The sequence below is a fragment of the Rhopalosiphum padi genome, chromosome 1 (genome assembly GCF_020882245.1).
Source record: "Rhopalosiphum padi isolate XX-2018 chromosome 1, ASM2088224v1, whole genome shotgun sequence".
NCBI lineage: Eukaryota > Metazoa > Arthropoda > Insecta > Hemiptera > Aphididae > Rhopalosiphum > Rhopalosiphum padi.
The window spans coordinates 16,797,840-16,810,832 of NC_083597.1; the positions used below are offsets into that span (position 1 = coordinate 16,797,840).

At 25.4% G+C, this 12,993-nt stretch overlaps 1 protein-coding gene across 5 annotated transcripts in view; it reads left to right on the plus strand.

The window, feature by feature from the left end:
* LOC132929703 (high affinity cAMP-specific 3',5'-cyclic phosphodiesterase 7A-like) overlaps nucleotides 1–12,993 on the plus strand; it is a 110,640-nt gene that overhangs the window by 59,752 nt on the left and 37,895 nt on the right. For all 5 annotated transcript variants that reach the window (XM_060995255.1, XM_060995239.1, XM_060995231.1 and 2 more), the window contains one exon: nucleotides 7,663–7,726. In XM_060995255.1, coding sequence (XP_060851238.1) covers nucleotides 7,663–7,726 — 64 coding nt within the window. The remainder of the gene's footprint in view (nucleotides 1–7,662; nucleotides 7,727–12,993) is intronic.

Sequence of the window (12,993 nt, forward strand, 5' to 3'; positions counted from 1 at the left end):
TGCTATTTTCGTCACGGTTGGGAGATTACCACTCATACATTGCTTTAGGGTGAAGGAACCGTAAGTTGTAAGGGGTTTAAAAAGAACCCTACGCTTTATACTAGAATGAGTGGCTCGGTAAAAACCGCAAAACCATCGATGACATTTATTTAACTTTATTTTGAGGCTTAAACAATTAAAATAATTGTGTTTGCCGGAAATATCTAACGATTTTGGAATAAAAAGAGTAGGTATTCTCATTAATACCTTGCATAATATATTTTTAAAACTTATATTTGATCATTATTGTGAAAATTAGGTGGTTATATAATATCATATAAAGAAAAAAAATGTCCGTTCGTTTTTTATCTTTTAAATTTAAGTCACATATTGAAAGTTGTGTATACTTATTACTTATACAATAGCATGATTTATATTAATAATAAGTTTATTAAAAATGTGCCTAGCTAATAATATAATTTCGTATTCAATATGGTTTCATACCATTTTGGTGTAGTTGTACTTACATTGTTGTATTCTAATATTAATATACTTACTTTTTACTTAAATTATTATTTATTTAGTACCTATGTCCTACAGTTATTATACTTATTAATTATAATTGTTTTTATCAGGTGATTTAACAAAAAGAATATTTAAATTGTAGTATAGAAAATTCATTATAATGTACTTATTTATCCTTGCCAAATGTTTTATAAAACAATAATTATTATATATTATATATTAGTTTATATAGTGTATGAATTTAACTTTAAATATTGGATTTATTATCGGTTTTATATTAGAATATTGCCTAACGGAAAAAAATTGTCTCTGTCTAGCCCTAGAAAATAACCATAGTCAAATCAGCTTAATTGGGACACATCGGGTGGTGATCCATCTGTCCCCGTTATCCGAATGTCCCAATGAATCGAAGTAAAATGTAATGAATACATTTATTCGAGAATTTGCGTATTTGTTCCAATTAAGCAATTTTAAATTAAAATATTAATCGTCAACATTATGTGATGTATCTATCAGGCGGATTCTACTGTACTAATAATATAATCATTATTTGTCATTATTGTATTACAAATAATATGTTCTTTTAATTTTAAACTGGTGATAATATCGAGAATTTATAATGCTATTCCTGGATTGTTTCAACCGTTCTCTGCAGTGATAATGAACCACATATCCCTAGCTGGGTTATAAATCAAGACGAGTCGTCGTTTATCATTCGATCTTTTAGTTAGTTTGAACAAAAAGGAAAGGCTATATTTCGATTCATCTGTAAAGCTCTCTTGGACAAATCGTCATTTAAACCCAATAATTAATCGTGATCGGTCATGTCATTCGACGAATATAATAAATTGACTAAACCGTTACCTTCTTTGGCGCTAGTAATGGCGGTTACTATATGTGATTTACTACGAAATATGGAGAAGAGTCAATCGATTTTAAATTTATCAATAATTATGGGACATGTATTAAATCAAAATACATACACTATAAATCTTCTTATATTTCAATCGTCAGATAAAATATTTTGAAGCGAATAAAAATATTAAAAAATAACTATCAAAAGTTATATACATTTTTAAAATCTATTATTATCGTGAATAAAAGATTTATGATATCCTAATATTAAATATTAAAAAATGTTCACTTATTCTCAGTGCAGTAATCAAAACAAGTTATTATTTTTTTTGTGGAAATTTAATTTCTAATATTATGCGTGTCCGTAAACTATAATCGTATTTCAAATATAAAAATTACCTTTAAAAAAGGTATAATTTATAATCAAGGCAAAACGATTATCATAATTATACTAATTTTTACTCAGTATTTTCATAAGTACTGTAATTTTAGGTAGAAAACCTAATTATTATATACCTATATAATATGTTTTTAATTAATTCAGTAAATTAATTAGTTGATAGGAGTCATACACCTTTATATCGCCTCTAGAATAAATTTTAATTATTAAATAGTATTTAAAAATGAAAAAAAAATTGAAATTAATATAATTAATTTTAATAAACATAATATTAGTAAAATAATAATTTTTTTTTAATACACTTATTATTTAGTAATATATCTTTATAATTATATTCTTTTAATTATTGTTAATTTGTTCGTATAAGTATACTTATTTATTATACTTATATTACCTATTATCTTTTAATTATAGAAGTAGTAAAATAATAATTGTATCAAATACCACAACAAGTTAAATTTTTTACCTCGGGAATTTACGATGTCAACATCGTTAATTAGAAACTACGTCTCGAACCTGCATTTTTTGATAATGGTTTTGATATTTATGAATGATGTATAAAAAATTTCAGACAGATTTTTAAAAACATCTACGTATATATAGTATATACATAGAGCTAAATAACTTAAAATAAATAAATTGAACATATTGTTGATGAGTTTAAAATTGAACATGAAATAATAGTTTATTTATACTATTTAATTTAACTTTTAATCTGTTATACTTATACCTAATAATTATCAAGTTTGATAAGTGATTGGATTTCGTTAGTCTGGGTAGTATTGAGTCTTATATTATTGTATTGGTTTATGGATTATGGATATAGAACTAAATGTAGTGTTTCAGATATCTATTCAATTAGTTTGAACGTTTAATCTTAAAATGTGACCATTAGCAATCGTATTATTAGTTTAGATTCTAAGTTGAGCAAGAATAAACTCTTTTGGGAAAGTAAATAACATTTTTCATGCAGCACTTTTATAAATTGAAAATTGAAGACTGATGTGACAATGTAATTTTTCAATTTTTTGATTGGTTTCGATACAACCATCAAAAAAACATAAATACAATAAATAAATCATATGTCAGCAATTTTTAGTAAATTATTGATTATTTTTAAATTAAACTTTTAAAATATACTACTGACACTACCCAACATTTTGTAAGCAAACAGTGTGAAATAATGATCTAGTCAATATAATATAGTAATACATTGTTGACCATTCAGGTATAAAAAAAAATAATAATATTAAATAACTTATACGTTTGTTTGTTTTTTTTTTTTTTTAGAAATTTCCTAGTTTAATTTACTTTTTATCACTACGATAGTTATTTAAAGACTCAACTATGAATTAATATGACATGTGTCGCGTAAATTCCATGACGATCATCCTCTGAAAACATGCACTTAGCTAGAGTAGTGCTTAAAATAATTTTTTTACAACGGTAATAAATGTTGACAACTCAACTTAATTGACTTAATATTCATAGATTGAATAATTTTTAAAGTGCATTTTTCGTTTAAAAACGTATATTATATTATTAATATGATACGTTTTTTGTTTATTCTTAAACTTTAAACTTTATCGTTTAGACATAATGTATTGATGCACTACTGATCAATATCTAAGTGAAGAAGTTACTATTTAAAAATAACTATCTAATACGATTTTATTTAATAAGTATAGATTTTTCTTTTCCATGACACGGTAAATTAAATATAGTAAAGCTTTGAAGAAAAAATCGAATTGAATAAAATAAAATGATTTTTAGGTAAATCCATTTAATTACAAATGATTATCTGTAGTATATGTCTTGATAATTTAAAAAATATATAGCAGCAATAACAAAAAACCCTGTTATACAATATTTAAAAATAAATTTCCATTGTTTTGACACTAAAATTAATTATAGCAATTTTATAGTGTTTATAAACAGAGCAAAAAAAATATGCTTAAAGAAATTTGGTTAAAGGACTTGTGAACGAAAGTGAAGATGGTATTGTTGTCATTATTTCCAATTATTTTTCAGCTCCTTCCCGGAAACAATCTTATTAAATGTTGTTTACATTCATAAAGTTAAGCATGTTACAGCTTCAGTTAATTGAATCTCCAAAAATATTGCGGCCTCTTCGTTTATTAAAAAGCGTAAGAGCTAATGTTTGAGTACTCAATGTGTTATTGTATTTGTATATACAATTATAATTATCACACAGCCCGAATATTATAGAGGTAACCTATGGATACATTTTGGATATGTAGGTACTCCTCGTTTTTCATTAGGTATACTTTACTATTGATAACATTACAATATTATGCTCGCTACTAGAATTGTATTATTCTAATATCTACGCTATTTTCTAGCTTCAATGGTTATAACTTATAACATTCATGTCTTATGCCCTTATGGTGTACTTTTAGTGATCGATTTCACGAAATTAACGCTATTGGCGTTGACCCGAGACACTCAAGAGACATTTTTCACTGTTCGAAGGAGGTCTATAAATTATGAAAATACCCATAAAGGCCGAACAGCATATCCATCAATTCGTATTCAGTTGTCAAACTCGAACGATGGTTCAGAAGCAAGTTATTGATCACAGGAAGTCACTGAACCGTTGAGCGCCTCCATTAAAACGGCGCCGCCGGAGTATTTCCTCGAATATTTTTAAGTTTTCAAATATTCAAATATTTAATTATTCGTATTTATTTTGTTATCTTGTACAAGATAAATTTTTAATCCATTGGTGACCATTATAGAAGTTTATATTTAGTTACTAAAAGTGTGTTAAGACTACTTAAAAGCACAAATAAAAAAATATCAAGATATTAAAGGTTGTGTACTTTTTTATGTATGTTATTAAATATTTATGACAACAATTTTATTTTAATATATATATATATATATCCAAGAACAAATAAAAGTATGGGGATCTTTTGACAGTGATTTATCAAATAAAAATAACATAAAGTATATTTTATTTTTTATTTTACTCTAATAATATAATGTGTGTCTTTAACTATAAAACAAATAATTGGAATTCTTCCAATATATTATGTATAATAATACGTAATAAGTTATAATTTATGCATAGATATAATATAGTCTTAACAAGAATGGTTGAATTTTATTATATTGCTTAAATAATAATTTAAAAAGCAAAATAGTAGGCACAAATAAGTAATTAGGTAGGCTAGGTAAATATATATTATATAATATAATAATACAATATCTAAGTGTACCTATAATCTTTAAAATGGTTCTATACCTTATAATATCTAAGTAGCCATTGTGATTATGTAGTGTAAAAACATAAAAGAAATAGGTGCTTAAATTTAGTGAAAGGTTTACTTAACTAAAATTATGATTGAATGTGTTTGTTCATATAAATTTAATAAAATAATAAATGTTTTAATTATATAATTATATCTCTAAAATAATATCCATAAAGCACATCCTAAGTTGAATTGTATTTCAATATTGATCGATTATTAGCTAAATAATTTAAAATTATTTACTAAAAATCTCGTGTAAAGTAATTAAGTTTTGTGAAGATACATTTTTAAGTTTAATATTGCTTGAGGTATATCAAATCGTTATTTCATTTACCTAAATTATAATTTTTTTCCGCCTTCACTTGTTTCATGAACAATTTACATACACAGTACACTCATATAAAGTTTGCTTAAATAAAAACAAGAATGATAGCTGAAATTTTACAAACTGTATACTTGTACTGTTCTTGCCTATTAGAAAGAAATAATACATAGAAATAATACACGACAGAAATAACACTATTATTTATTCTTACATCCTAGGAATGATTTACGTTTCGCAATTACCAAACAAGCGAAGGTGGCTGGGTCCTAATTGTTTTATTATTCTGTTCGTCATATGAATTATTATTTGTTATACCTAAGTACGTACAATAACTGGCTTAATGTATTTTTCGACTTTTTTTTTTTTATTTGTAAATATATCTGTACAGTGTACAGTTGATTTTTATGATTTCCTCGCCACATATCTCAGAAGTTGCTTTATACTATTATCTTAGTCATGAAAATGTTATGCATTTATTATTTAGTTATATATTATAATATATACATTAAATAGCGTTTTATATGATAGAAATATATCAAATGTTTGTAAAGTATAATCACGGCATCAATTTTCCAAGTTAATATTTGAATAATAAATTAATAACGCGAATGTTACATATCACTCGAGCCTGAAATCTCAAATGTATATTTTATATACTTGTTTATTTTTGTATTATTTAACAATTCGAGTTCAGAACATTTCATTGTTATAAATATAGTTTTACTTATCATTTGCTATTCTTTTTTAAATATTGCTGTTTTATCAATATGGTTATTAATGTATATCGTAAAATATTTGGAAAATAAGATATGCAACGTATAAGTATTTGAAACATTTATTTGATTATAAATTTAACTTATTGTTTCTATAATTATTTAAATTTAAAAGGATCAAAAATTATCACCCACTTTGTCGGATTGTTGAATTTAAAAGCATGCAGTAACATCTGGAATGGTCGTCTGTATTTTAGTCGCTAGCCTTGTCAACTAGCCAACTATATAGTCGGTTTAATTAAAACTGTTGACTAAATAAATATTACCACCAAAGAGAACATGGGGTCACATAAAAAAAAAACATTGACATTATAGAAACAAATAAACTTCGTTTTTCAACGCACCAAATCATAATTAATCGGAACTATTATAATATGTAACCGTCTTCGAGATCACGGTTTCGAAGACTTAACCTAACCTAACCTATGAATTACTTTCATAAATCATAATTATTGATGCACCTATGCATCATAATAATGGAGTATTTAAATATGGTGCTATACATATCCTTTTTTATTATCTATTCATATTCCGCAAACAGAGCCATATTCTTCGACTATTTTCGCGCAATTCTTAACCCGCCGATAATTCTCGGGTTTTCTGTTATTTAGTGAATATGAAATTCTTATGTTTATTCTCTTATGTTCTAAACATCGTTGCCTAATAATCTATTATTTACTTTAGGTTTTTGATTATTTAATCTGCTAATAAATAATTGTTTTGAAATGTCATTGCCCTCGTTGATTAAATTAAAGAATAAGATTTAATTATTAATTATTCTAATAGAAGAGGTGTAGTAATATAATTTTAAAAAGAATTATAAAAAATGAGATAAAACTACATGTTTTTGTATCATGGGCAAAACACTAAAATTGACCCTGATACTTGTAACTGTAAGTTCGTATATAACAGAACATTAAGTTAAGTTAATAGTTTATATTCTTAGCGTACTTGTTATATTATACAAATTATATTTTGTTGAGTTTACTCTATGAAAGATGTTTTGAAAGCCTATACATTTTAGTTTTATTGGTACAGAGAAAAATTTAGTTTTGGCTCCCTGTTTTTTTATCATATGAATAATATTATTCAATTGAATTATTGTATATACATTTATAGATAGTTATGCAGTTATGCTCAATTAATAGTAAATACAATAATTGTTATATAGTAGTTACCCAAGAAACTCGTTATAAAAACTATTACATACGCATTTGGGCTGAAAACTTTAAAATTATGAACACTAGGTAATTTTTATATTATTTATTATATAAAACCCATATAAATATCAACAATGATATATTCTGCCAAATTAAAATAAAATATCATACTTATTGGTTATTATCATAAATAAGTATGTGAAATTAATGTAAGAAAATAAATATTTACAAACGATATGTATATTCTCGATATCTGTGTATAAATATTTAGTTATATATTTCGACATATAACTTTAAATGCATACGCTTTATTCGTTATTAGGTGAATGATTTTAGAGAGGTAAAATAATCTTATAATATTTTATTTCAGGTGACTGCTGATCCCACGAATGTATCGGCTCATTCTCCAGATGTGATTTACATTCGACTCAGAGGTAAGATAGACATAGTATATAAAATATTTCAGTCATTAAACTGTGGTTTAAGTTTTCACACGCCACCATACTTGTGAGCCCAAAAGGCAAACGAATATTACAATATATTATCCACACATGTGTAGATTATATAGGTAGTAAATTCTCAAGGATGGGAATTTATGTTGAAGTCAAGTTATTTTTTTTGACTTAACGAGATTATTTTGAATTGAATCCTCCCGGTAGTTTAGTTTAATACTTATAACTTTTTTATGCATTTAAAAAGTTATTTTATTTGTATTCTTTTATTCTAGCGTATATCGTAAATATATTGTTAATATATCGTACATAAGATCAAGTTTATTATTTTTATTGTGTTATGAAATATGCATAAATGAAGAGTAATAAAAAATTATCTCGACTTCAGACATACATATTTTATATTACTTTCCACTCAACCGAGTTATTTCATGAAGTGAAACCAAAATTGAATTCGTTGTGTTTTTTTTTTGAGCCAAATCCATTTTTACGTTTAGATTGTTTGTAATAATCGAAACTCGCACTAATCATTACATACAAGCACAATAACGTAATATTAATAATATTTCAAATTGCAATATATATTACATGAACCATTTGATAAACAAATATGCGTGTGTTTATCAGTTCTTTTGCTTGATATTACTGATATTATTCTTCGTAAACCACCACTACATTTAGGTACCTATGAATTCCTGACGCGGAATGTTCGAGACCGCACGCGTGCAATTCTGGTTTGAACGTTTTATAATAGTACAACAATACTATATTGATTGTACAAATAACGATTCGATGGTATTTATTATGATCTGCAAAGACTGATGACAATAAACCTGTACAGCTGTTCACGACACAAACCTGTGGTTCTTTATGTACTTTTATAAATCAATTTCGATTACTTAATTTGCATTTTATATACAGAGATTAAATACTAACCAATTGAGCATATCGTTTTATAAATGTATTAATTGTATGTGTGTGTGTGCATGATATGACAGAAAGAGTAAGTCATAAAATCCATACACTTATAAACAACTCGTGAACGTCGTCCATTCTCATTAGTCGACCAAATTTTAGAGTTGTCTGGTTTTGTGTTTCATCATATGCGTATTGGAACCGGAACCCGTATGTAGAAATAATTTTTGTGGAGTGACGGAATCAAAAATAATGCTTCAACCCCAAGTTCAGCGTACAAGTTATTATGTAGTGAATTTGGCCATTTTCCCGTGCTTACTGGGGAAGATAGGTGTAGTGTTGTTCCAGACTTTTGGGTTTTCCCAGTTTTCCGTTTGGTAGTGGAGGTCGAGTTACCAAATACTAGTAGAAAAAAAAAACGTCTTTAGAATATTTATTGTACGTATACAATTATGCGGCACGGACTTTTGCAGCAGTTTATCTGCGAACTATAATTTTTATCTCGGCCGAAAAACGAACGGTGCCGCTTCATTAAAAGTATAGATGTCTACCCTCATCTATATTTATATAATGATTTTAAATATAAAATATTTCACCTATCATATACACTGCGCATTTTCCAGAGGAAGATATTCACTCGGGCTTTTAACTGTGTGCTTTCAATCGGAAAAAAGATAGCGCTGAGTGTGGAAGTGTGTGTGCATGTGAAAGGTTTTCTCGTATACGTCTATTATGCAGTAAAACACCATGACCAGCCGTCATCGTAACACAGGAAAATTATGTTCCAATACGTGCACAAAACGTCGTTAATAAATCTATACATAGTAATATTATGTACATAATAGTGTGAACATTTGTTTAATGACTACGTCTGTGTGTAAACTGACTAAACTGTAACTACTGATCGTTTGAAATGTGTCAAGGCTTTCGGCAGATTGGCTGATACGCAACATATATTATATTATTATAAAATATAATGACAATACATACTGTGTAGGTGTATTAGTAATATTACTAACGAATACGCGGCTTATCCTGTGAACCAAATTGCACATTATGTAAAACAATGCATATTGTTACTTAAACCGTATATATATATGCTTAGATACAGAGAGAATTCTTTTTTTTATTTTTTATACTGATTGTGTATGTACAATATAAATAAAATAAATACTTTCAATTATGAAAACAACAACTTTGCGTAGTTTAATTGAATACTTAGTCTATACACTCTAACGTCTAACTAGTCTAACTAATAAATTTTAAAAGAAGTATATAGTTTTAAGTAACTATGAACATTTTAGAAATATCTATTAGAAAATGTTCTTCGATAAATTACTTTTCATGAGAATATTCTCATTAAAAATAAAAATGTTCGTGTACCATTGCCCTGTTATACCTATTAACGCACAATGATATTTAGAAATATAATGCTTAACAACAATATTTAAATTATACTTGGTAATAACAGATAATACTACTGGATATTAAAATAAATATGTGCAAAATATAATTTCTATATCAGCCAAGTTTTTATAGTTTTATTAATAATAAATCATAACAGATATATAATATATTAATATATAAATGAAATTATGCACATATTAATTTTTTTACTATAGTTTAAATGATATAATTTTCGAACTAATAATATCTATTTAAAAATTTCAATCTATTGTTAAATTAGTTTATATGTTTATTTATAATAAATGTACTATTTTGAAATATAATACTTATGTACAACAACATAATAAAAGCATATATTATAGGTGTATAAAATGAATACATTTTTACATTATACGTAAAATTATTGTCACTGATTTTTTTTATAAATTTCAAATGAGGACAATTATAGAATTGTTGTCACAATAAATTATAACATTCATTATTTTACAAAATTTTGAATTTAAAAAAAAAGTATTTTTTTTTTTAAAATATTAGATAATGAATGTATTCTTTTATACTAGCTACTCAGTTATTTGACAAAAAATTTCTTATAATATATTATATTATTTGTCAGCTATTGAATGAATGACAAACATATCATTCATTATTAATGACAGACATTTCAGAGAGGAACTCGCAGATGATGCAGTAATTATTTTTTTCAAATGCCACTCAAATATCCGTCGAACCGTTCGTCATTAATTATTGTTATTACTTATTAGTGTTATTATTATTACAATTATTATATTACTATTAATATGAAAATTTACTATTATTAGGAATATTGTTATTGCTATTTCTATTGCTATTAGTATTTCGTTATTACTAATAGTATATTACTGTGGAATTTATGTACAGAATTATGTTTTTGACTTTCAACGATACTGTGAATGATAACGGTAATCTAACTGTAGTTATCGCACGTAAGCCATGATTAGGCATTAGTACTGTTGATGAGTTTGGTAAATTAGCGTTTTGACTGTAAATCACATTTTGGTTTAATTTTATAGCTATAGTTAACTATATATATTATGTACAATATTAAACGGGTTGGTTGTTATTATTATTTCGTTTTATTTCTCATGGTGTAATTTATTTATATAATATTAATATCGGTATTGTAACATTATTTACGTTTTGAATGATATAAAATTAAAATGTAGAAAACATAAAAGTTTAATTACAAACTTATTTTCAAAAATTTGTAGTTTAAAACCCTATCTAGTGATAAACCTTGTTTACAAATATTTTTTCCCATCCAACATCTAAACGATAAAACGAAATCGTAACGATATATTATTTAGTATTTTTATTATACATTTGGCCGATTGTGTATTTCCTAAACAAATGATGACACAGACCGAAACATTATAATGATCAATGCCGTGTTATCCAATTGTGATGAGACAACATAAATATATTGTTTATTTTCGAAAACTGGGTAATTCTACAACAGATATTTCACAGAATTGTGGCAATTTTGTATGTCTCTAAAGTTTTTTCGTTTGTTGAAAGGGCGTATTTCTATTTTATAGACTTTAATATTGTAATATAATATTATGTGATACGCGTATTCCAATATTATAGTAGTAATTGGAAATGGAAATGTTTCATAAAACGTTATTGAGATTCAAATATCCAACTTTAGCTGAAATAAAGATTCAATCTATAAGTTTTAAAATATTGATTATCATAGTATACACATTTTTGTTCTGCCATACAAAGAGATACATTTTAAAATTGTCTTCAAAATATTTTTTTTACATAATGGCGAATAAGCAAATAAGCTATGTTAATGCTGGTACCTGCAGATATGCTTATTAAATTATATTGATCATATAAATACTCCATCAATATACAATTTTTAATATCTTTAAAGTCCATAATTGTTTATAACTCTATAACTAGCTACAACTGAAAAATTAATTTATATTGATTAGAATTTTGCTTAATTTACACTTAAAAATGTGGTTTTACCATTATTTTATTTGTGTAAATACTTAAGATATTTATTAATGTATTTTTATTAAATATTTAGTTATTACAATTTTAATTAATGTTAATTGTAACGTATTTCTAATAAGTAATATCCAACTTGAAAATCTAGACCGCAATTATTCTAACAAGAACCTGCAAATTTCAATTTTACATTCTACTCACATTATAATAAACCGAGCTTTAATCAGTAATTTTTGAACGCTATGACTTATCACATATAACTCGCCATAAAAAAGATTAATGTTCAAATTCGTGAATAACCCTATACTGTACTTTTTTTATATTTATTTACAATCTATAGCTATTGATTACAGTGCTTATTAATTATTAATTTGATAACTACAATAACATGATAATGTAACAAAAAATAAAATAAAAAATATGACAGTAAGAAAACACTCGAGCGCAACTAGGTCAGGATTCAAAACTTAATTTAATTATTATTGTTCATATATTATTATCTTATTAAATACCTTGTCTAATTTCTTTTGAGTCTTTTGTGGAAATAAGATGAAGGATTGTAGTTTGATTTTAAATTATATGATTTATACAATTATTTTAGGGCAGGATTTTAATAGTCTATAATATATAGGTTTATATACAAGTCTTAGTTTTTATTACCTAGGAAAATAGGTTATTTGTCTTAAGGAAATTATTGATACGCATGAAGAGTTTTAGTAGTTTTAGTTTTAGCCGAATTCTATAACTTAATTAAGTTTTAGGCTTATAAGCTTCAAATGACGCGCTTATTTAGTTAGACTAAGATATTTAATTTAATTTACTGTTAGAATTACATGATTATTTAACATACTCGTTGGTGATTCAAAATCGTTAAAAATATTTAGGTTCGTGGATTTTAACTTTCCACATTTAAAAATATTATTATAAAA